Source organism: Electrona antarctica, assembly GCF_951216825.1.
Source record: "Electrona antarctica genome assembly, chromosome: 4".
Lineage (NCBI taxonomy): Eukaryota > Metazoa > Chordata > Actinopteri > Myctophiformes > Myctophidae > Electrona > Electrona antarctica.
Genome location: NC_136809.1, coordinates 54,500,363 through 54,526,774, shown reverse-complemented (window position 1 = coordinate 54,526,774; position 26,412 = coordinate 54,500,363). Strand labels below are relative to the sequence as shown.

At 45.5% G+C, this 26,412-nt stretch overlaps 1 protein-coding gene across 1 annotated transcript in view; it reads left to right on the top strand.

Moving 5' to 3' along the window:
- LOC306922247 (phosphorylase b kinase regulatory subunit alpha, skeletal muscle isoform-like) overlaps positions 1-23,916 on the top strand; it is a 43,879-nt gene extending 19,963 nt beyond the window's left edge. The window contains exons 13-32 of the mRNA XM_079499680.1: positions 167-245; positions 1,592-1,726; positions 2,390-2,499; positions 5,584-5,728; positions 6,699-6,777; positions 7,650-7,720; positions 8,733-8,897; positions 9,751-9,827; positions 11,241-11,377; positions 11,993-12,149; positions 12,794-12,873; positions 15,350-15,428; positions 15,994-16,123; positions 17,042-17,143; positions 19,364-19,446; positions 19,932-19,976; positions 21,391-21,552; positions 21,974-22,027; positions 22,430-22,630; positions 23,478-23,916. Of these exons, the coding sequence (XP_079355806.1) occupies positions 167-245; positions 1,592-1,726; positions 2,390-2,499; positions 5,584-5,728; positions 6,699-6,777; positions 7,650-7,720; positions 8,733-8,897; positions 9,751-9,827; positions 11,241-11,377; positions 11,993-12,149; positions 12,794-12,873; positions 15,350-15,428; positions 15,994-16,123; positions 17,042-17,143; positions 19,364-19,446; positions 19,932-19,976; positions 21,391-21,552; positions 21,974-22,027; positions 22,430-22,630; positions 23,478-23,651 (2,265 nt within the window). The 3' untranslated portion in view covers positions 23,652-23,916. The remainder of the gene's footprint in view (positions 1-166; positions 246-1,591; positions 1,727-2,389; positions 2,500-5,583; positions 5,729-6,698; positions 6,778-7,649; positions 7,721-8,732; positions 8,898-9,750; positions 9,828-11,240; positions 11,378-11,992; positions 12,150-12,793; positions 12,874-15,349; positions 15,429-15,993; positions 16,124-17,041; positions 17,144-19,363; positions 19,447-19,931; positions 19,977-21,390; positions 21,553-21,973; positions 22,028-22,429; positions 22,631-23,477) is intronic.
- The last annotated feature ends 2,496 nt before the right edge of the window (positions 23,917-26,412 follow it).

The following is a 26,412-nucleotide window of genomic DNA, read 5'->3' as shown; positions in this document are numbered from 1 at the left end:
TGCTAGAGCCGTAAAAATCTTCTCTCATGGGGGTCCCTGGCATAACTTTTAAATGGAGGGTCCGTGGGATAATTAGTGTCAATTTGGGGGGTCTGTCTGTCTGTCTGTCTGTCTGTCTGTCTGTCTGTCTGTCTGTCTGTCTGTCTGTCTGTCTGTCTCTGTGCAGGGGCTCTTGGCTCCAGGAGAGATCGATCCTCTCAACAGGAGACTGTCCACCATCCCCAAAGAGTCTCCGGTCGTTCAAGGTGATCTAATCTTGTTTTATTAACATTTTAAGCTGTTTCTTTTATCCCATTAAGAGTTTGATGAAAAACCTATGTTGCTATATATATATATAGCCTACTGTACCCTTGCTGTTGGGGTTAGAAACATCTTATCGCCTTGTTTAATCACTTTTTGTGTTTTTTTATATCTCTTGGGATGTCCCGATCACGTTTTTTTTCTCCTGATCCGATTCCGATCATTTGATTTTGAGACATACCGATCTTTCCCGATCCAATCTTTATATTTTTATATAACACTTATGCCATATCACAATAGTATAATATCCTAATGTATGTCGTTGTGTTGCCTTTCAATTATTGAAAGGCAAAATGTGACTATACTTTTATTAGAATGACTGTCATTGTGTCTTAAAGAGCATCTCTCTCATTCAGAGAGAGTACTACAGACACCTATGACATCATGCATAGCGGGGGTTGCATTTCCTTTGTTTTGATCATAGGTGTCTTTCACGCCTCTGAGTGTGACTAGTCTTTGTTTGATGATCTCTGACTGGGACCAGAAGGAAAACAACTAGCATAAACACAACAGTGTTTACATTGTTTATACATCTTTCTTTGAGATTTACATTAGACAATTACAAATCCGATCTTTTCTCCCCGACTCCGATCTTTTGAAAATCATGAGATCGGAGCCGATTTCCGATCTCCCGATCCGATCGGGACAACCCTATCCGTAAATCAACGCCTTACTTTACTTACTACAGCGTCACACAAGAGCATCAAAAATATTAAAATCTGCTACTTTTGATGAATCCTGAAAAGCAACAGTTTTGGACATAGTGAGGTTTCCACCCGAAATGAGACCATGTTTTTTAACCCAATTGATCATTGTACCCTCGTGCGCCAAACCCGATAAATCTCAGGTGTCTTTAATGTAATTTAATCCAGAATTTATGTTATTTTATTTACCATTTGTTAGGTGTTTTTTTTTTAGCATCCGTGGCTATAGCCTCCGGTGTCACCCATGTGTCGTGACGTCATCGAATATCCAAAATCGTCCTCGTACGCGCGCACAGCGCACAATCTAATCTAAAGCACCTTTAGGGGCTCAGATTGAGATAAAGGACGATGTTTACAGCTTCATCTAACTTTAATCCGACCTCGCGACGAAGACAACCATTGTTTACATGTTGAGATGATGCTTTGGACCGAAGCTCCGTGCACCGCACAATTACTTCCGGTTCAACTAGACTGTGTGTGTGTGTGTGTGTGTGTGTGTGTGTGTGTGTGTGTGTGTGTGTGTGTGTGTGTGTGTGTGTGTGTGTGTGTGTGTGTGTGTGTGTGTGTGCGTGCGTGTGTGCGTGCAGTGGCCATCATTGCAGAGACAGAGGAGATCAAACAGATGTTGTCTCTTCATGACATCCCGTCACAGACCATGGAGGAGGTTCAGCCAATCAGAGTGCAGCCTGCCAGAGTCCTCAGTCACATCTACGCCAGACTGGGTGTGTATGCACAGTTACACGCACGCCCGCACGCTCGCACGCACGCACGCAGGTGAGGGGGAGTGAGGGGCGGCTGTACTGTACGTGTTCCTACACCACTTTAAAGGTAAATTCAGTGATTTCACTTCATTAAAATATCACTTATTTTTTTGTTTTGTTGTGATAATCCTCCCTATACTATAGAGTGTGCTGACATATAAGGAGTTCCTCCCTGTCCCCAGTTAACCCCTGTTTTTGGCTATAGGTGGCCCCAGCCTTCATCCAATCAGGATAGAGAGGGGCCTTCCGCCAACCATGATCGAGCGGGGGTGTGTGTGCTGTTGGCCTGTCACGTGCCCCCCCCCCCCCCCCCCCCCCCCCCCCCACTGTAGTGCGTGCATGTGCACATCTTGTTACCGGGGCGGACCGGGGGGGTTTTCCAAATCACTGAATGCTCCTTTAAGTATTTGGTCACGGTGCTCCAATGTAATCAGTTATGATGGAGTCTTCAAGTATTAAATTAAATGATAATTAAGTCAATACGTTTTGAGGAAAATATTGGCTGGAATGTGATGACGTATATGACGATGTACGTTGATAAGAACGCCCCTCACTTCATTCATGCACGGGTGTGAATGAAGTGATTTTATTTATTTAAAGTGACACATCCCATTTACCGTGCAGGTCGTAACGAGCGCCTGGGCCTAACGGGTCGGCCCTACCGACAGATCGGCATTCTGGGAACCTCCAAGTTCTACCTGATCAGAGACACCATCTTCACCTTCACCCCTCAGGTATGACCTCATGACCTTTCACCTTTAACCCCATTTAGACCTGAGAACAGATTCTATAATGTCTACTAATATCCTGACAGTTTTCTGAAATTATTCTATGTCAGTGGTTCTCAAACTATTTCATGTCGAGGACCCTCAAAAAGGATATGTAATTGGCTGCCGACCCCCATCTGAAAATAAGTTGTTCCAGGGAACCCCCAGAAGCAAAAGATATTAGTTAAAATCCATCCATTTGCGCCACTTCTTTTTTTAAAAGCTCATATTGATAACATTTTTATACAGACAAAACATCCATCCATGGAGCTTGTATACATACATACATACATCCATGGAGGTATATTAAACAACTACGCTGAAGAAGGCTCTCGGGCCGAAACGTCCTTACTGTTGTTTGCTGCTGGGGGGAAACAAAATAAAGCTTTAGTTCCAGGAGACTGCTGGTATTCTTTTCTATGGGGTATATTAAACAACAACATGATTGTGAAATGATCATTTTTAATAATCTATTATACAATTGAAAAGGTGTGCCCAAAACGCTGTGCGCACGCACAGGAACAAAAGGCACCAGCTACTACGTCACTGACACACTGCAACACACACTGCAACAACCCACTAAACACACTAACACGTCACAGACTTACCCTCCGCGTCGATCCACGGCGATCCACGGCTATCTCCTCATGTCGCGCCGCACGGCCACATTTAACAACACCCGCGTAAAAACTGTCATTGCACTGCCACTAGAGCCGCCTCCCGTCCACACTCACAAACAACATCAATATCAATAATAAACACAAACACGCCACAAGCACCGACACCCCCGCCTAATTTGTTGCCACGTCTATGAAAACAAGCCCAGAAAATATGCCATTCAACACGCTACTTACAACTCGCTTACAATTCGCGGACCTGGCAACACTGCATCCTGTTTTCCCATTGGCTACGGTTGCTTACAACACGCATTTGCACTGCATCTTGGGAGCAACACAGCTTCATGTAGGGGTCACCGATTGCTGTGCTACATCCCCCTCATGTTCTCACCACCCCGTTCGGCTGCACCACACACACTAACCTACACATTTCTCCACATGCAACACAGGGCCCTTATTGGCTAGCCCCCTCACATGGCGATCCCCACGCAGCCAACCACAGGGCAGCCAGCCACACACACACACACACACACACACACACACACACACACACTCATTCTAACTTGCATGGACAGCGCCGCGATTACATACACAGTTTACCATACGTCCTCTTTTGGGGGCCTGTCCGGCCAGTCCGGGTGGTTTTATAAATACCTTCAAATGTCCGGGGTTTTACACGTATCGCCTGTAGTGTATCGCTACGCTCACAGACCATTCACACCAATGTGTATTACAATGCACGTTCAATGGTTCGTAGTGGAAAAACACAGAGAGGTGGACTTTCAGCCCCAACCCCGGAATGTGTATTCTTCATAACTCTGCATGCGCTGCACGCTCACACCACTACCACTGGTCCCGACCGCAGATCAGAGAAAGGCTCGCTGGCTGCTCCGCTGTCTGCAGATAGACAGACAGCGGAGAACTATCTCATCATTGACATGCAGAAAAAGTAGGCTGCTGTTTTCTCAGCTTTGTGACTGACCAATGAGAAGCACATTGTATTGTCTGCAAAGGAACTATGTGTCTGTCACAAATACAAGTTCTGTCCTGCAAGCCCATGTCATGTCAACACAGACAAGGCAGCTGTGCGCGCGGTGAGTCCTGCAAATTATAATGACCCAATATTATTTTGTACAACCTAGCAAAGCATAAGATATGATGGTTTGGAGAATAGGCTGGTCTCTCTTTTTACAACAGATAAGCCATTGCATACAGGTTCTCAAACTTTTTAATTTCAAGGACCCCCATAACTCTGAGAGTCAAACCAAATGGACCCATAAGAGTCCCATTTGATTCCATTTCTACAGTATCAGAGTTAAAAGTTATAAAAGACTCCATTTGGTTACATTTGTACACTCTCAGAGTTACAGACCTGTAAGGGTCCATTTGGGTCCATGTGTTACACTCTCACAGTTACAGACCTATAATGGGTCCATTTGGAACCCCCTCAAGGAACCATGAGGGTCCCTGGATCACACCTTTCAGAGCCACTGCTTTAAATAAATACATAACTAATATAGAGCATATTTGATCCATTTATTGTTAGGCTATAGATTCTTTTGACATCTCAATTTAACAGAACCGCCCACGCACGGCACATGCACGACGTGCACCACGTGCACGCGCATGTGCACATCCACATCCACATGCACGCGCGCATGTGTCCTCTTTTTGGTAATTCAGAATATGGTATGCCTACACAGTTAAAATAATGCAAACACGCAAATCGCACAAACGACTGCGTCGACACCTGGCGTGGAACAAACGGGACGAACCGAGGCGCATATATGGATAAGAACAACAACACTACACGCGCGCGCGCACGCGCTGCAACACAAAACAGCTGCATAAAACGCGTGTCACTGTGGACTTCTGTATCTGTGGACTTCTGTATCGCAACGCGGGGCAACGCAACTCTGGGATGAGCGGGCCGAAGGCCCGCGAAATTCTAGTCTTATACAAATTAAAAGAAAAAACTAATGAAAATGAATGTCATGAAAACTTTAAGGACTTTGGAATATTACACACCTTCAACTCAAGTATTATCTTGTTTTATCTTGTATTATCACAGCTACAAGTATTTATAGCGCATTCGTCTCTTCTGGACAAAGCAAAGCAAAGCAAAGTTCTTTGTTTACCCAGGGTGAATGGACTAAGCTCGAGATGCTTGTTTACAGCCAGACCCTGCTCATAGAACATTTCATGGTAGGGGTTCAATGCCTTGCTCAAGGGCACTTCAGCTGTGGTAATTTGAACGTGCCGGTCCGGGGATTCGAACTGGCGACCTTCCGATAACAAGACCGCTCCGCAAACCGTTCGGCCACCACTGGACCAGAATAGATCATCAGAATATATTACACACAACTCATTCAATTCTACTATATATATTATTTACCAAATACCCCTGACCTCTGAACCTTGGCCTGTCCGACAGTTCCTTGACCACCAGCATTTCTACCTGGCTCTGGACAACCACATGATCGTGGAGATGATCCGGACGGAGATGTCTTACCTCGCCGCCCGATGGCGCCGCACCGGCCGGCCCACGGTCACCTTCCCGGTGTCACAGAGCATGCTCAGTACGTCACCTTCTATACAGAGCATGCTCAGTACGTCACCTTCTATACAGAGCATGCTCAGTATGTCCTCTTCCTACAGAGCATGCTTAGTACGTCCTCTTCCCACAGAGCATGCTCAGTACGTCACCTTCCTACAGAGCATGCTCAGTACGTCACCTTCTCTACAGAGCATGCTCGGTACGTCACCTTCTCTACAGCGCATGCTCAGTACGTCACCTTCCCTACAGAGCATGCTCAGTACGTCACCTCCCTACAGAGCATGCTCAGTACGTCACCTTCCTACATAGCATGCTCAGTACGTCACCTCTCTACAGAGCATGCTCAGTACGTCACCTCCCTACAGAGCATGCTCAGTACGTCACCTTCCTACAGAGCATGCTCAGTACGTCACCTCCCTACAGAGCATGCTCAGTACGTCACCTCCCTACAGAGCATGCTCAGTACGTCACCTTCCCACAGAGCATGCTCAGTACGTCACCTTCCTACAGAGCATGCTCAGTACGTCACCTTCTCTACATAGCATGCTCAGTAAGTCACCTTCTCTACAGAGCATGCTCAGTACGTCACCTTCTCTACAGAGCATGCTCAGTACGTCACCTTCCTACAGAGCATGCTCAGTACGTCACCTTCCTACAGAGCATGCTCAGTATGTCCTCTTCCCACAGAGCATGCTCAGTACGTCACCTTCCTACAGAGCATGCTCAGTACGTCACCTTCTCTACAGAGCATGCTCAGTACGTCACCTTCCCACAGAGCATGCTCAGTACGTCACCTTCTCTACAGAGCATGCTCAGTACGTCACCTTCTCTACAGAGCATGCTCAGTACGTCACCTTCCCACAGAGCATGCTCAGTACGTCACCTTCCCACAGAGCATGCTCAGTACGTCACCTTCCTACAGAATTCTCCAAAGTGGAGAATAGATGTCTATTTTCCAGTGAAACCATGGCATGTTGTTGTTGTTGTTGCAGCTGATGACCACAAGGAGGTGGATCCTGCTGTTCTGTCCATGCTGAGGAAACTGCAGGACGGCTACCATGGTGGAACCAGGTAGCTTCTATTAACTCTAGCTCTATGGTGGAACCAGGTAGCTTCTATTAACTCTAGCTCTATGGTGGAACCAGGTAGCTTCTATTAACTCTAGCTCTATGGTGAAACCAGGTAGCTTCTATTAACTCTAACTATAATATACTCAGGGACATGCACAGTGTTAGAGAGGCAGGAGCTGAAATCACGTAAGAGGGCACTTTAGGACAAAAATAGCAGATCTACAAGCTCTCAACACGTCGCAACACGACACGTTGAGAGCTTGTAGATCAGCTATTTTCGGGGCGCCACCCAGCACTCTTTATCTATACTAGAGATACGGTGTGTACAACAAATTTGTTCAACGCAAAATGTTGCGTTCAAGTTCAGAAAAGTTCGGAAAAAAGCAATTTCCCGGGTAAAAGGGCAGGGGCTGAAGCCCCCTTTGATGTCTATGTGTGCACGTCCCAGATTAACTCTAACTATAATATATATTGTCTGGTTAGTCTAAAGCAGTCTTGCTCAACGTTTTTATGTGTTTATCAAATTTTAGTTGAGAGTCAAGAATGGCACCCAGAAATTTGAATTCCCTGACTTCCTCAATTTCCTCTTGATCTATTTTAAATGTTTAACTCATAATTTCCTCTCCTTCTTATTGAGAAGTTCATTGCTAACTGTCTTTTTTAGATTCAGAGTTATAGTGATTCCTATTAATAATTAAATTAATCCTATTAATAATTAGATTAATCCTATTAATTAGATTAATAATTAAATTAACCACATTAATAATGACATTAATTAATAATATGAATTCATTAATAATGTGTGTTCCAGTTATTATTAATTAGATGAATGTATTCATAATGATATTTATCTATTAATGATGTGTGTTCCAGAATCCAGACAGGAACGCTGGAGGAGTTCCAAACCACTTCCTCATGTGCTCACCTCTCTTTCATGGACTGTGGTCAGTGTGCGTGCGTGCGTGTGTGCGTGCGTGTGCTCGCGTGAATGCGTGCGTGATCTTCCAGTGTGTGTATGCGTGTGTGATCCTCATTAGTTACAGTATACTGTAGTGGAGTGTGCATGGGGATCCTTAACTCTATCTCTACCGCTAGCTGTTAGCATAAACCCCAGTTCCCAGTGGCAGCATACGCGTTCACTTTAAAAGATGGAGTTTGCCACCCCCCCCACACACACACACACACTCGCTATATACACTCGCTCAGTGGTGGAAAAAGTACTCAATTGTTTTACTTAAGTAAAAGTACCAACACTGCAATTTAGAACTACTTCGTTAGAAGTAAAAGTATGTAATTGAAAATGTACTTGAGTAAAAGTATCGGCATCAAAATGTACTTAAAGTACTAAAAGTAAAAGTACTCATATTGCAAAATGTCCCATTTCACAAGTTCAAAATGTGTAGAAAATCTATTGAAAATAGCCGATCTACAAGCTCTCAATGCGTCGCGTTGCGACGCATTGTGAGCTTGTAGATCAGCTATTTTCAAATGGCCGAAATGTATAGGCTTGAAGTGGTCAATGTATGTTTTCTAATCAAAATTTAAATCGCCAATGTAACTAGTAACTAAAGTTTTCAAATAATTGTAGTGAAGTAAAAGTACAAATTTTGGGTCCAAGATGTAGTGAAGTAGAAGTAAAAGTACTGGAAATTGGAAATACTCAAGTAAAGTACAAATACCTCAAAATTGTACTTAAGTACAGTACTTAAGTAAAAGTACTTAGTTACTTTCCACCACTGCACTCGCTACACATTGGAACAAGCACACACTGTCTACCTCTCGTCAGAAGCTTTTACATGGCGGCAGCGTCGCGGTACAAAGGCACAAATTAAATCCGAAATGTCGATAGTTAATAAGCAATAAACCTTCAAACAAATATGAATAAGTACACAGATGTATGTATACACCCTGATGGCGATGTTGTTGTTGTTGTTGTGTTGGTTGCCACGGTGACAGAGGTGGACGACCTGGCCCAGTACCTGGACGGCCTGCTGACCACGTCCAAGAGCAAGGTGACCATCAGCAGCATCAAGGGCGGTCTGAACCGGTTCAGAGCCACCGCCAACAGGACCCGAGAGATGGTCCACCTGGTGCACAAAGCCAGGGACCTCGACATACACGGTGAATAGCACGCACGCACACACACGCACGCACGCACTAGAGCAGTGGATTTCAACCAGGTCCGGGGAGTCGGGGACCACCAGTGGTCCTTGATGAGGTTCCAGGTGGTCCCCATGTGGTATACCCATATTGATCTTGAACTCTTGAGATTACTCTTGCATTACATCCGCATTACTTAATTTACAAGAATGCACAATTAGAGAGTGGAGATTAAGAATAGTTATTTTGATCAACGTTTGTTTTGCCTGTGGACGAAATCTTATCCAACGACAACAATAGTTTTGGGTCTGAGAGGCTAAATGTCATCAAATGATGGTCCGTGGCTCAAATGCTGAATAAATAATGAACCTTGCTATGAAAAGGTTTGAAAACCACTGTGCTAGTATTTACTATTATGTGCAATATAGTATGTACTATACTATTTATATATTATTATACAGTATACGGGTGATTAAAAAAAGCTGTGGGTTTGTACCGATCCGATCACGTGATCGGAAATCTGGGCCGATCATGTCGATGATTGGAATCGGATCGGGAGCCAAAGATACCCTGATCGGGACATCCCTAGTATCAATATTATATCCATATCATGATATTAGACATACAGATATTGTCTGTAATTTTGGATATTGTACTATTGTGTGATATGGCATAAGTGTGTTCTATAAAAATATAAATATCGAAAAAACCATCGGGAAAAATCGGTATCGGCAGATACTCAAAATCAAATGATCAATTGGAAGTGTGTGTGTGCGTGTGTGTGTGTGTGTGTGCGTGCGTGCGTGCGTGCCTGCGTGGGTGCGTGCCTGCGTGCGTGCGTGGGTGTGTGCGTGCGTGCTCGCTCGCTCCTCAGACATCCAGATGTATCTGCCCACTAAGCTGTTCCGCTCCCCGCAGCCCAGACTCCACCTGCTGGACGCTCAGGGGAAGGTAGGCACTGATCTTCAAGTTTCACTTACCGTATACAATTTACAATTTAGGCATTCATATATCAGAAGCTCTTAATCCAGAGCGACTTACAATAAGCAAGAACAAAAAGCATGGCAATACATCACATACATACAAAGTAGTTATCATGAAACATGCGTAAGCTATAAGAACGTAACAGTGGAATCTCTATATAATGAAACTATACATATAAACTATACATACTATAAAGTGCTATGACTACATAAAAATGCAATTCTAGTGCTGTCTACGTAACATGCTATACGTCTGTATAAAATGCTATCTAAGTCTACATAAAGTGCTATCTAAGGGGCTATAGGGCAAGTGCTACGGGCCACGTATGTTGTCCATTTATACTTCCTCTTACCAGTCTTTCGATGAGTGTCTCTCGAACTAAGTTCGACACTTACTGAGGAGGTAGAGAGCGGTGGTTTGGTTCCTGGGCTGGTCCCTAGCTGGCACTTCTTGGATCCCTATGGGACGATATGGGTACCTCACGATACGATATTAGGCCCTCCATAAAGATAATATCACCATATTTGACCGCCGCCCTGCAGTCTATTAATACGGCGAGACTCTTAGTTTGAAAGCCATTTCACTCGGAAGCCGTGAGTCAGGAGGTGATTTATCGGTGTGTGTAAACGGGTGCTTCGATTGTCATTCAATTCACCCAAAACATACATTTTGTAACCAGGGATCATATCATTTAGAGAAACGAGCTGCAAATCTATAGCTTTGTTTTGAGCCAAAAAGATGAATCCGAGATATTACGATTCGAAAAATGCAACAGCATAAGCCAGCGGAAGTTTCATTTCCTTTTTTTATTTATGAGCGCGTACAAGACACTAGCCTGGTGGAACCACTCCCCCTGCTGGACAGCATTTGCATTCTGCCAGAAGGGTGAGTCTGGTACCCCTCGGCAGAGACGATGTACTCCGGACCAATTCAGACCCGAGCGATATGCAGCCGTATGAGGCCGCTAGAGGCGGGATCAACGCGAGACTTATGACATATTGAAGCGAAGCTGTGCCCACAGCACAAATGTAAACACAACCTAACAAGACTACAACACAGAATTATTATGGAGATATCAAATGTTTGTAGCGCTGCTTCCGGTTCATCGTTTCTGCTTAAGAGAGCCCAGATGCAGGCAGGGTGGAGGAAACTTGTGAACTCAATATACTGCCGCAATCTGGCAGAGTCAGGTTAACAGGACACAGTAGTGAACCGTAATCAATTGATATTAAAATAGGCCTCAAAAGGCAAACTCGGCGCAGAGGGCGTTTGGACCAGGAGAGGTCAAAAGGCCATATCGGTGCCGAATGAGCTAATAGATAATTCAGCGGATATGGATTTGACGTTTTGGGCCCTTCCTTCATGGCTTGTGTGGTCCAGATTGGGCCCCAGGCCCCCATGCTGCTGCCCAGAGACATGACCGGTCAGATAGACTACCAGGCTCTGGTCAGCATCCTGAAGAAGACCAGGAACCTGCAGGACCAGGGGGACATCCTCTACATCTTCTACAAGGACAAGTAACGCACGCAACGCAACGCACGCAACGCACGCACGCACGCACGCAGCCACGCACGCACTGGATGGATGGATGGATGGATGGATGGATGGATGGATGGATGGATGGATGGATGGATGGATGGATGGATAGATGGATAGATAGATAGATAGATTCTCCTTCTACAACACGGCCACCCAGGTGTGGAATGCCCCTACCCTCTCCCTCAAAGACTGCAGATCACTTACATATATTAAAACAGGCCACCTTACAGCAGCAGGCCCAAGGGAGAGGAAATCACCTGTTCCCCATTGAACAGGTGACCCCCCCCCCCCACACACACACACACACACACACACACACTCTGTACCTATACAGTTTTATTTTTTTAACTTTTTCCCTGAAATGATTTAGATGTTTTTGTTGTTATTAAAGATTTTGAATTTTCTTGTTATTCTTCATGTCATGTCTATGAATTGATTGCATAGGGCCTAAATGGAAACAAGACCGTACAATTTACAATTTAGGCATTTAGCATCCAGTTGTAAATTGTAAGCACCGTAAGCACTTTATTTTTGGTGCTATATCCCTTTTGACCCCTCTCTCTTCCCCCCCCCCCCCCCCATCCCTCCCCCAGGGGTCTGGACTGGGACACCAGGCTCCACGGGGGTCACGGCTGGACGGTGCGCAGGCTGCTGGCTGACCTGTACGAGCAGGCGGGGAGGCTGTGTCACTGGGGCCTGATCAGGATGATCTCTGGGATGCTGAGGATGAAGGTGGAGGAGCTGGACGAGGTGACGACATGACCCATTTAGACCATGAGGACGATTCTACAAAATGTCTTCTATACATCCTGACAGTTTTCTGAAAAAGCTATGTTTCTATGTCAGTCGTTCTTCGATTTTTCAAAAATAGCAGACCTACAAGCTCGTATCGCGCCACTCGGTGGCGCGCTATGAGCTTGTAGATCTGCTATTTTTCAATAGCTAAAGCACAACATAATGCTAACACCAAAAGGGATTCCCGCCCACAATGGGTTAAGCCATTTAGACCTGAGGACGATTCTACAAAATGTCTTCTAAATCCTGACAGTTTTCTGAAAAAACCTTATGTTTCTATGTCAGTGGTTCTCAAACATTTTCATGTCAAGGACCCCAACAATTATTATGTAATTGGCCGCCGACCCCCATCTGATAATATGTGGTTCCAGGGACCCCCCCCCCCCCCCCCCCCAGAAGCAAATAATTGAGTTTAAAACGTTCACTCTGAAAGAATATAATATTCAGAGATTTGCGCCACATTTTCACGATTTTTCAAAAATAGCAGACCTACAAGCTCATAGAGCTCCTATGAGCTTGTAGATCTGCTGTTTTTCAATAGCTAAAGCCAAACCACACCAATGTGGTGTGTCGTTGACTATGCGTGTGTCTTTTCTCAGGCGTGTTCGGACCTGCTGGTTCATCAGAAACACCTGACAGTGGGTCTTCCTCCCGAACCGAGAGAGAGAACCATCTCTGCGTGAGTTATTTTGACTTCCTGTTCAGACCATATAAAGAAGTAGATGCCTCATTGGCCGCTGCAGTTGATTGGAGCGACGCGTCTCCATTGAAGGCAGGACGTCAAGCGGAAGCGCTGAAGGCACGCTGCGTCGCTGCCATAGAGTATAAAGAAGGATAGAGACTGAACTGGTGCGAAGCTCCGCCCCCCCCCCCCCCCCCCCCGCAATTCATGTCAGTGGAAGTTGCTCAGTGGCGTTTTGAAGCACCCGGAAGAGCCTTCTACTTCCGCCTTTTTTTCGATTTGGGCACCAAAATTTGGTGCCCAAAATGCGGAAGTGCAAATGCGCTCAGCGTTAAAGCCCAGCTGCACGGGGTTTCCTCATCATACTTCCACGGGTCCGCCTGCAGTCCCTCCTCTTACCACTAGGGCCCAGTGCTTCAACGTTGGAGAGCCTCACTGGCCCCTTGGTCGCTACCCAAGTAGTCTTGCGTTACCAGACTGTTGCCTCCGCGATTTCCAAACGCTTCATCATACAGTCTGGGCCAACGGAAGAGCTGTCATGAGTCAACTATACAGCGGAAGTGGAGCCTCCTCGCCACTTCCATTTCGTCTTTACAGTCGCGCATATTTATCCTAAACTAATAGAAAACACCTAAGACTATAGCTTGTTGCTTAGCAGAAAAGTAAACGGAAATGGCTGCTTCCGTTACTCAGCGCACGGGGGCTATAGTCCCAGACTCTATATAGCATTCGGAGATTGTGGAATAGTTGTCTGGTAACGCGAGACTACTGCCCAAGTGACGTCACTCATGCGACTCCTCCATGTCTCTCGCTGTCACTCAAGTGACTACTGGCCAATCACTACGCGTCTTTTCCGGGACTTATGTTACGCACGCGGAAGCTTGACAAGCTTCCGCTCATGCTTCGCAAGGAATCTCGGGGAAAATTGTGCCTTCAATTTTGACACGAGCCGGAAGAGGCGTCTACCATCATATGTCTGGTTCAGACTGTCTTACTTCCTTTTCAGACTGTCCTTACTTCCTGTTCAGACTGTCCTTACTTCCTGTTCAGACTGGCAGCCCAAATCTGACTTTGTGGCCCACGCTGGATTGTTTTTATGCAGTCTGAAAAAGTAAGAAATTTAATCGTATTTTTTCAAATCAGATTTGAATCAATTTCTATAGCCTTGTTCTTTGAAAACAATGTGATTCCAATCTGGTTATGAAGTCACTTGGGCTAGATTTGGGCTACCAAAGTCGCATGTACAACTTAAGTTCAACCTTACTGTTATACAATAATACTGTTATGATACCAATTGTCTTTTCGGGGGAGAAAATACGAAAATACGGAGAAAATTACGTGAGAACTGTTTTCATGCCTCCAGACAAGCTGGTTTCATAGACAATGATTGAACTGTTTTCCAGACCCATGCCTCCAGACAAGCTGGTTTCATAGATAATGAACTGTTTTCCAGACCCATGCCTCCAGACAAGCTGGTTTCATAGATAATGAACTGTTTTCTAGACCCATGCCTCCAGACAAGCTGGTTTCATAGATAATGTACTGTTTTCTAGACCCATGCCTCCAGACAAGCTGGTTTCATAGATAATGAACAGTTTTCTAGACCCATGCCTCCAGACAAGCTGGTTTCATAGATAACGAACTGTTTTATAGACCCATGCTTCCAGACAAGCTGGTTTCATAGATAATGAACTGTTTTCCAGACCCATGCCTCCAGACAAGCTGGTTTCATAGATAATGAACTGTTTTCCAGACCCATGCCTCCAGACAAGCTGGTTTCATAGATAATGGTTGAACTGTTTTCCAGACCTATGCCTCCAGACAAGCTGGTTTCATAGATAATGAATGAACTGTTTTCTAGACCCATGCCTCCAGACAAGCTGGTTTCATAGATAATGAACTGTTTTCTAGACCCATGCCTCCAGACAAGCTGGTTTCATAGATAATGAACTGTTTTCTAGACCCATGCCTCCAGACAAGCTGGTTTCATAGACAATGAATGAACTGTTTTCTAGACCCATGCCTCCAGACAAGCTGGTTTCATAGATAATGAACTGTTTTCTAGACCCATGCCTCCAGACAAGCTGGTTTCATAGATAATGAACTGTTTTCTAGACCTATGCCTCCAGACAAGCTGGTTTCATAGATAATGAACTGTTTTCTAGACCCATGCCTCCAGACAAGCTGGTTTCATAGATAATGAACTGTTTTCTAGACCCATGCCTCCAGACAAGCTGGTTTCATAGATAATGAACTGTTTTCTAGACCCATGCCTCCAGACAAGCTGGTTTCATAGATAATGAACTGTTTTCTAGACCCATGCCTCCAGACAAGCTGGTTTCATAGATAATGAACTGTTTTCTAGACCCATGCCTCCAGACAAGCTGGTTTCATAGATAATGGTTGAACTGTTTCCCAGACCCATGCCTCCAGACAAGCTGGTTTCATAGATAATGGTTGAACTGTTTTCCAGACCCATGCCTCCAGACAAGCTGGCCCAACTGATAGAATCTGCCAGTGACAACAACCTGACCATCGCTGTTCTCACACAGGTACAAACTTCATACATACACACTACAGCAATGTAGAACAGTGGTTTTCAACCAGCGGTCCGGGGAGGGGGTCCCAGACTCCCAGGTGGTCCCCCAGCTAAATGATGGAGAGTTCGTAACCAAATGGACCCTTATAGATCTTTAACTCTTGAGAGTGTAAGATGATACCAAATGAACGGTTTCATTTCACGCTCTCAAGAGTTAAATTATTAAGAAGTTATTATTAAGAAGTCTACACAATTAGAGAATGTATGATTGTTCATAGTTCATTTGATCAACGTTTGCCTGTTATCACTCGTAATGGTACCAACATCAATACAGCATGGAATTGTGGACAAAATCGTATACAACGACAACAACAAAAAAGTTCAGAGAGGTCTGAGAGGCTAAAATTCATCAAATGTTGGTCCGTGGCTCGAATGCAGAATAAATTTAATAATGGAGCTTCGTATGAAAAACAACTGCAGTATAGAACATTATTAATGAATGTTATTATTGTGCATTGCGTGTGTGCGTGCGTGCGTGCGTGCATGCGTGCATATGTGTGTTTGTGTGCACGTGTCAGGAGGTCATGGTGTTTCTAGCCATGGTGATTCGCAGTCAGCCGTCGCTGTTCAGTGAGATGTTCAGACTGAGGACTGGACTGATCATCCAGGTCATGGCCACAGAGCTGTCTATGAGCCTGCACTGCTCTGGTGAGCACACACATACACACGCTTGCACGCTCGCACGCACGCACACACGCACGCACGCACGCACGCACAAGGTTAACAGCCGCACTGAGATGCTCCAACAGATACAATGAACTATACTCACCTAATGCCGCAGAAACAGCCATGTTTAACGTAATTCCAAAGGGTGACAGTGCACATTAAGTGACAGATGCATGGTTTTCATATCGTAAAGCTTGTGTTTAATCCACGTGGTCTCTTGTTTACTTTGTAATACTAGAGCTTCCAACGGCAGCCGCTTCATATAACAACATTCTCTTTCAACAACTGCCATGGCAGCTTGCTTCCTCTTCAAAATAAGAGCCACTTATAATGATATTATTATTATATGAGGAAGATTTTTTTTTCTAAAAAGTGTACAGTATTTGTTAAAATGTCATTTTTATGTGGACACGCCCACCAGTTCATTAAGTATGCCTGGTTTGCCTGATGGGTGGTGATCCACCTGAACCGAAGCCGCACCCACAAGATGTGGTTGTATGATAAAGGGGGAGGGGTTAGGGGAGGGGGTGATACTGTGATGTCACTATATATATATATATATATATATATATATATACACACACACAGTTTTCTGTCATTGGCACGTTTGACTGTCAAGGTTTCAGCCTCCAGGAAGAAACCCTAAATACAAAGGGAAGACATCATTGCACATAACAACCACACCAAGGGGTCTAATAAAGTACTGTCACCTCATAAACACATGGAAAAACTGAAAAAAATAATAATAATCACGACGATCCATATTTAATAATTTACAACACAATATGCAGTGGGGGGTCCCTGCTTCTTCTCTTTATCTCTCAGCTAAGCGGTCCTTGGCTCGAAAAACGCTGAAGACCCCTGATAGTGACGTTTGTGTGTGTTTGCCTCTCTCTGCAGGCGAGGACGCCACAGAGTCTCTGATGAACATGAGTCCTTCAGAGCTAAAGAATCTCTTGTATCACATCCTGAGTGGAAAAGAGTTTGGCGTGCAGAAGAGTGGTGAGAATTACGTCACATTTCTGTCCACACCAGTGGAAGACATACAGTTGGGTGCCACCGATATTGTCCTTTTCTTTTTGCTGAGGTTTGCGTGATCTGCGCAAAAGGACAGTTAACCCATTTTGGGCGGGAACCCCTTTTGGTGTTTTAAACATTATGTTATAATTTAGCTATTGAAAAATAGCAGATCTACAAGCTCATAGCGCGCCACCGAGTGGCGCGCTACGAGCTTGTAGGTCTGCTATTTTTGAAAAATCGTGAAAAGGATTTAGAAGGATTTTTTTAAATTTTGAGGTCAGGCCTAAATGGGTCAAATGATAAGGGACAATATCGGTGGCACCCAACTGTAGTACTCCACTCCACATGATGTTACCATACTGTATCTGTCGGTGGAAACCATATATGTCTAAAACTGTTACTTTTCTAATTCAAAAAGCTCAAAATGCACCGTGATGCTGTAGTATGATCAAGTGGTAGGCTATAGCTTATGTGAAAAGAACACAAAGAGTTCAAATCTGGAGGTAAGAGGTTACTGTCCGACAGCAACCATATGTGACCGTTTCTAACCAAGGCTAATTAAGTCATTGAATGTTTTTGAATTTTCGTTTTGTTTTTTTCATGTCATGTGAAAGCAGGGAATCATAGCTTCAAATTGACATATTGGTTGATCAGTTTGACCCACCAGTTTTGGAGATATGGCTTATAGAGTAATGTCTTGCAGAGAAACAGCGAGTTGAGAACACAGGCTTGAAAGGTTCACTTCTGTGGACTCTAACATTATATTACACATGTTTAAGCATTTATTTCATAAATACATGTTGATTTCAGCTCTGACATTTATTTAATTTCAAAGTTGCATAGCAGCGCTAAAACACTAAAACAAGCGATTACACCGTTTTAAAGTGGATTTTCATGACAAGCAACTCAGCGATCGGTAAGGAAAAGGAAAATGAAAAACACCCGCACACTGTCTTCAAATGCAGTGAAAAAACGTTAATAGGGAAACATAGCAACGTTTCGGCCTATATAGCCTTCATCAGGCTATCTTTATGATAAATTCCCAAAGTGGGGTCCGGGGACCTAACTAAATGATAGTTAGGAACCAAATGGACCCTTATGGGTCTGTAACTCAGAGAGTGTAGGGTCCATTTGGTTTCATTTGTACACTCTCAGAGTTAAATTAACTTTGATTTTACAATATGGGGTCTCAGAGATAGAAATACCATTAAATGGGGGTCCGTAGACTAATGCATATCAAACTGGTAGGTCCTTGAAATTAAATGGGTTGAGAATCACTGCTAGAGCCGTAAAAATCTTCTCTTATGGGATATCTGCCTGGCATATCTTTTCAAATGGGGGTCCGCGGGCTAATTAGTGTATGGATAAAAAAATAAAAAATAAATAAGTTTTTCTCCTCAGCGTGCCTTCAGCAAATGCCTTCAGCACTTCTAAATAAGAAAGCTACGGAGAACTGTTGCTTTGTGTTCATTCTTTCTATATTCAGTGATTTCACTTAATTCCAATATCACTTATTTTTTGTTTTGTTGTGATAATCCTCCCTACTATAGAGTGTGCTGACAAGGAGTTCCTCCCTGTCCCCAGTTCACCCCTGGGGTAAAAAAGGCTAGGTGGCCCAGCCTTCATCCAATCAGGATAGAGAGGGGCCTTCCGCCAATCATGATCGAGCGGGGGCGGGCCTTGGTGCACGTGCTGTTGGCCTGTTGCGTGTCCCCCCACTGTAGTGCGTGCATGTGCACATCTTGTCACCGGGGAAGACCGGGGGGGGTTTCAAATCACCCAAATCACTGAATGCTCCTTTAATGTTTTCTGTTATGAATCCTCCCTGGCTCTGATGTTGTATTGTTGTATTAATAACTTTGTTGTTTGTGTCTGTCTGTTTGTCTTGTTTTGTATTGTCATGACTGTTATAAAGATTTGTTAAAAAAAAAACAGAAAAAGCCTTCAGCACTGCACGTCCGCTTGACTTCCTGCCTTCATTGGGATACACGTCGCTCCAATGAACAGCAGCGGCCAGTGAGGCATCTATTTTTAATAATAATATTATTTAAATATAATATCTATGGCTGTCCACATTGCTCCTATATGGCTGGAACTAACCCATTGAGATGGAATGAGCACTTCCGCATTCCATTGTTACAATGGGAGTCGATCAACACTAGTGTCGCCACTCTCTTGCTATATTACTCTGGTATGTTTCAGTTCGAACCCCAGCGGGGACCTCTATCCAGGAAGTGACCCGAGACAAAACCACAGACAGCCGACACAGCAGCCAGATACGACTGGTAAGCAGCATTCATATTTATTTAACTAATACCACAGCAGCCAGATACGACTGGTAAGCAGCATTCACATTTATTTAACTGATGACACAGCAGCCAGATACGACTGGTAAACAGCATTCACATTTATTTAACTAATTAACATACCATATTTTAGGGCACTCTTTACTGTCTCTCTGAATTATATACGTATGTTTACCTTGCTTATTGTACAGTAAGTCAGTAAGTGTTTGGATAAAGAGCATCTGATAAATGCCTACATTGTACATTGTAGTCAACTTCATACTTTTATATTACTTTTTATTTTACTTTGTATTACTTTTATACAACTGATACAAATGGCATGGTGTGTGTGTGTGTGTGTGTGTGTGTGTGTGTGTGTGTGTGTGTGTGTGTGTGTGTGTGTGTGTGTGTGTGTGTGTGTGTGTGTGTGTGTGTGTGTGTGTGTGTGTGTGTGTGTGTGTGTGTGTGTTTCCTTATACCCCCAGAGCCTGTCTGTCCACTCTCTGGACATCAGCAATGTGGAGACGGGGGTGAGTAAATATATAAACAGATACAAGCTCACACTGTGTCCCATAGTGATCTAAAAGCTCACACCGCGTCCCATAGTGATCTACAAGCTCACACTGTGTCCCATAGTGATCTACAAGCTCACACTGTGTCCCATAGTGATCTACAAGCTCACACCGCGTCCCATAGTGATCTACAAGCTCACACTGTGTCCCATAGTGATCTACAAGCTCACACTGTGTCCCATAGTGATCTACAAGCTCACAATGTGTCCCCTAGTGATCTACAAGCTCACAATGCACCCCATAGTGATCTACAAGCTCACAACGTGTCCCATAGTGATCTACAAGCTCACACTGTGTCCCCTAGTGATCTACAAGCTCACACTGTGTCCCATAGTGATCTACAAGCTCACACTGTGTCCCATAGTGATCTACAAGCTCACACTGTGTCCCATAGTGATCTACAAGCTCACACTGTGTCCCCTAGTGATCTACAAGCTCACACTGTGTCCCATAGTGATCTACAAGCTCACACTGTGTCCCCTAGTGATCTACAAGCTCACACTGTGTCCCATAGTGATCTACAAGCTCACAATGCGTCCCATAGTGATCTACAAGCTCACACTTTGCTCCATAGACAGTGGCCTTGTGGTTAGCGGGTCCGCCCTGAAACTGGGAGGTCGGGGGTTCGATCCCCGGCCGGGTCACACCAAAGACTGTACAAATGGGACCCAATGCCTCCCTGCTTGGCACACAGCATCAATGGGTTGGATTGGGGGTCAAATCAACTAATGATTCCCGAGCACGGCGCACGCTGCGGCTCACCGCTCCAAGAGATGGGTCAAATGCGGAGAACAAATTTCACTGCGGTAACGTGTGTGACTAATCGTACGACTTTGACTTTGACTATAATGATCTACAAGCTCACAACGCGTACCATAGTGACACATTGTGCAGACTTGTCCAGTAGAATTCAAATTGTGTCAAAGAATAAAGTCAAAACGCAATAAAAAACGACCTGCCTGCCTGCGTTTTGGCCTGCATGTGTGCCTACCTGCTTCCTGTGTGTGTGTGTGTGTGTGTGTGTGTGTGTGTGTGTGTGTGTGTGTGTGTGTGTGTGTGTGTGTGTGTGTGTGTGTGTGTGTGTGTGTGTGTGTGTGCGCGCGCGTGTGCGTGCGCCTGTCTGTCTGCCTGCACGTCTGCCTTGGCACGACAGGTTGCGAGTTGGTCTGGCGAGTGGGAGCACCGGGTTCAATCCCCACTTTTGCGTAATGCTACACCTGCGTGCCTGCCTGCATGCATTTCTGCCTGCACGTGTGCCTGCCTGCGTGCCTGCACGTGTGCCTGCCTGCACGTGTGCCTGCGTGCCTGTATGTGCGTTGTGCGTGCGTATACATCATGGTTCATTGTCCGTACGTTTCCTCCACACATGCAGCGCTACAGACTCCCGCCCATCGAGGGCTTCCAGGGCTCCAGGGCCGTCGTGGAGGTCAGGGACGGACGTCAGGGACAGTGGCTCCGCAGGAGACGCCTGGACGGAGCTCTGAACAAAGTGCCTGTAGGATTCTACCAGAAGGTCTGGAGCATCCTGCAGAAGGTAGGTCTCAACCAGAAGGTCTGGAGCATCCTGCAGAACGTAGGTCTCAACCAGAAGGTCTGGAGCATCCTGCAGAAGGTAGGTCTCAACCAGAAGGTCTGGAGCATCCTGCAGAAGGTAGGATTCTACCAGAAGGTCTGGATCATCATTTTACACTTGGTTGCATGCTGGAAATAGCAGATCTACAAGCTCACAACGCGCCCCATTCAATTAACTTTTATAAGCACAATAATAGTCGTAAATGATACAGGCACCAGAAATGTATTAATTCATTGACATGTATTTTGAGGTTAAATACATAGCCTACATTTTATATAATAATGCTGTTTATTTATCATTTATACTGGCGGTATAAATGTATTTATACTGGCGGTAATGTATTTGATTATGTATTTCATTATAATCCTGTCTTGTCTTTCAGTGCCACGGGCTGTCCATAGAGGGCAGTGTCTTATCATCATCAACTACTAGAGAGGTCTGTCTGTCTGTCTGTCTGTCTGTCTGTCTGTCTGTCTGTCTGTCTGTCTGTCTGTCTGTCTGTCTGTCTGTCTGTCTGTCTGTCTGAGTGGTTCTCAAAGTGGGGTCCTTGGGTGCAGTATACCAGGGGGTCCCCAGAAAAAGTAGTTAGGATGACAATCATTTTACCTTAAGGAACCAGTACATTGCTGTGCCCAGCTATTTGATTCTTCGGCGCCCTTTTCAAGGTAACACAGTCCCCATGCAATCGCCAGAGTAATCTAGTGAGAGAGTGGTAAGAGTGACTCCCATTGTAACAATATAATGATGTTGCACAACAGCTAATTTGATGGCAATCGCCATCAAATTAGCTGTTTGATGCCCTAAATGACGCCCCTGTGTCCTTCCTCCTCCTCCTCAGATGACAGCCAACGAGATCAAGTTTGCGGTGGCCGTGGACTCTGTGCTGAACCGCGTCCCTCAGCCCGAGTACCGCCAGCTGCTGGTGGAGGCAATGCTGGTGCTGAGCTTCCTGCTGCAGGTGGACCTGCAGATGGTCGCCACCGTCATCCACGTGGACAAGGTGGTCCAGGCTGCCAGCGACATGTTCTACCATGACCAGGTGAGTCTCCACGTGGACAAGGTGGTCCAGGCTGCCAGCGACATGTTCTACCATGACCAGGTGAGTCTCCACGTGGACAAGGTGGCCCAGGCTGCCAGCGACATGTTCTACCATGACCAGGTGAGTCTCCATGTGGACAAGGTGGTCCAGGCTGCCAGCGACATGTTCTACCATGACCAGGTGAGGTCCAGGCTGCCAGAGACATGTTCTACCATGACCAGGTGAAGTCCAGGCTGCGAGAGACATGTTCTACCATGACCAGGTGAGTCAAGGTGGTCCAGGCTGCCAGAGACATGTTCTACCATGACCAGGTGAGGTCCAGGCTGCCAGAGACATGTTCTACCATGACCAGGTGAGTCTCCATGTGGACAAGGTGCTCCAGGCTGCCAGAGACATGTTCTACCATGACCAGGTGAGTCTCCACAAGGTAGTCCAGGCTGCCAGCCACATCTACTCTACTGTACCATGAGCACGAGCACACACACACGCACGCACACGCATACACACACACACACGCACGCACACACACACTACAGCATGAACAGGGGTCATCAATGGGTCCATACACGGACATATGTCCAACATGCATGGCGATGAACCCTGAGAATTAATGATGGGTATATCAATCACTCTGATAATGGTCCTCTCCTCTCCTCTCCTCTCCTCTCCTCTCCTCTCCTCTCCTCTCCTCTCCTCTCCTCTCCTCTCCTCTCCTCTCCTCTCCTCTCCTCTCCTCTCCTCTCCTCTCCTCTCCTCTCCTCTCCTCTCCTCTCCTCTCCTCTCCTCTCCTCTCCTCTCCTCTCCTCTCCCCTCCCCTCCTCTCCTCTCCTCTCCTCTCCTCTTTCAGAAGGAACTAGGACTGACTGAGAATCTGTTGGATAAGGACCCGTCCACTGGCCTCTGCCGCCTGTTGTACGACAGCGCCCCCAGTGGTCGTTTTGGAACCATGACGTACCTGTCCAAATCCGTAGCCACGTACGTGCAGGACTACCTGCCGGGCGGAGCCTGCAACATCCAATGAGCCGCAAGCAAGAGTCGACGCCGGCCAATCACCTATACCTGTCCTCGTCGTGGCTGTGTGACTCCGAGCCAATCGGCTGTGTCCTATACAGGCTGACACTAGTCAAGTTTGTTTGAGAGGTAATAGTTATCGCCAATGAGAGTCAGTGTTACTTTTGACAGCAAATCCTTTTGAATAAAAATCCATGTAGTTTTACTGTTCATTCGACTAAAGTGTCACACTCTTGTGCCTGAGTGTGCCATGCCTGGGTCGCCGCCCGTATGTTTCCCTTCCCCCGCACCGCCAACGACGCCTTTAGCGTGTTATTAATTAGCGCTTTATGTAATGAAAAACCTATAAAGTTGGCTTACCGCTAATCAAAGCTCTCGTTGAGCGGCAGCTCCGTGTTCGATTGCTTCCCCTTCAGCCTCAATGCATTGAAAATCGATGAAGGTGCAGGTGGAGTTTTCCATTTCAAATCACGCTGGATAAATAAAGCGACTGTGTTTAGTGGCTCAATAGCAACTCCCCATGACCGCGCATCTAAAATATGAATGCTTCTAAAGACTCTTAGCCAGTGATTTGTTCGATTAGCGCGACCACCTCCGCCATTGCTGTTATGGGGAGATGAGGAGGCCGTCTTCTTCTACAGCCAAATAGAATGGTGGTGGTGAACGGTGGCGGGTTGCTGAACTATCAGCGCCCCCCACTGGCGGGGGTTGAGTTTAATGACTGAACAGTACGTGTCACCCGTGGGTGCAGGTGCGCTGATTGCCACCGTCCCTATTTAACCCATTTTGACCTGAGATCAGATTCTAAAAATGTCGTCTAAATCCTGACAGTTTTCTGAAAAAGCTATGTTTCTATGTCAGTCGTTCTTCGATTTTTCAAAAATAGCAGACCTACAAGCTCGTAGCGCGCCACTCGGTGGCGCGCTATGAGCTTGTAGATCTGCTATTTTTCAATAGCTAAAGCATAACATAATGCTAACACCAAAAGGGGTTCCCGCCCAAAATGGGTTGAACTGACTAATGTTTGTGACCTTGCTGCGTCATCTTACTGTATGTTGCGTGCCGGGTTGCTGTTCCTTTGGAGTTCCCTGTGAAAGTTTTGTTATCTTTACGGTATACCTTTCCGCCCTGCGAGGTGTGTTTTCTAAGTAGCTGTTATTGAACTGTACAGCATTTAAGTAAAGTCTTAAGTTTCTGTGCCACTACTCCTGGGTCTCGACATAAAGTCTTAACTAATTGTTTCAGTGGAATGGCTCGTTTTAAACGATTCTCAAACGTGCATTCTCCCTTTTTTTTTGTACGTATCATCATCATCATCATAACCTTTATTTAAACTCGGAGTACAATTGAGGGGCAGGCCCTCATTTTCAATGTAGCCGAAATACAAAACACAAAATCAACAACATACACTAAATACAGCAATATCAAATATATGAATTGTAAAACAGAAAGTGTCCAAACCAAAAATAACTATAATAGATAGATGAGAATCAATTAAAACAGTTACATTGTTGAGTAAAAGCTGCTTTACCTAGCTCTGAGTTAGCAAAAGGAACCTTGAGGGTCAGGAAGTCACTCGAGCGGGTCTGATACGGACTTGGATGTATAATTGTTTCAGTTTGAAGACAGAGAAACTCGCCAGCTAACCTGATGAAATGATACGTAGCTTGCGGAGTAAGTTTAGTCAGATACACTCGAGCAGCTTCATGCAGTGCTCAAAGGGCACATACATACTAATACTCGATGGGTTAACACGCTGCATTACTATGTGGGTGTATTCAGTGTTTGCGAGAACCACTATGTCATTTGCTGATGTGGCAGTCAGCTGACCAATTGGGTGGGGTATTTAAGCTCACCTGAGCCAAATTCCAATATCCCAAATCTCGGCCACTCGCTCACTCACACTCGGTCACTCCAGTCATGGCAAATTATGGTGAAATTGGTGACCTGCCGAAATATGTGACCATCTTGTGGACTTGTGAACAACTTACATGGAGGTCTTTAAATACGTGGCCTGAATACCGCTAGGTTGAACTCTGATAATAAACAAACCGCAACGATTTACATTCAGACACTGACGTTATGCGATTGTCTAGACGATTGTCACATATTTCAGCAGGTCACCAATTTCACCGTAACACCTCCATGCCGGAGCGAGCGAGTGTGAGTGAGCGAGTGGCCGAGATTTTGAGTATTTGGAATTTGGCTCTAGACTGCATGCTTTCTTCCTTCCTTCCTTCTGCATAAATATGGCTCCTGGTTGTTGTTATGCACGGTTTGCTCCCACCGCCACCATGGCTGAGGGAAGTAGGGGTGCTGGGGGGGCTGTAGCACCCCCCCCCCCCCCAGGCACAGCCCCCCCTCGAACAGGAGAGAAAAGGAAAAAAAAGAGATTTAAATATGCTGTATCACAGTATTGGCACCTTATCCTGGTTAATTGCCTGTGTCAGTTCGTTCATATATAACTTGCATGTGGAGAGGGAAAGTAAAGGCCACGTTTGCGCGTGAAAATGCGCGAAAATGCGCGTGCATGATGCGCGTGCACGTGCATTTTTGCGGCGCGCGCGCACCCCCAGGTACACGTTCAGCCCCTGCTAGTGTAAAGTACTTCCCACGGGCCTGACCGCCACCCCAGCACCACCGGTGGGCTCTGTTATTTCTGTTCCACATGGGGGTTGTGATTGTACATCTATCTCCCTGTTCCTTATGTTTAATGATGGTGTTTAATTGTGCCGAGCTGGGAGAAAAATGTAGCAGAGCCGAACGCCAAG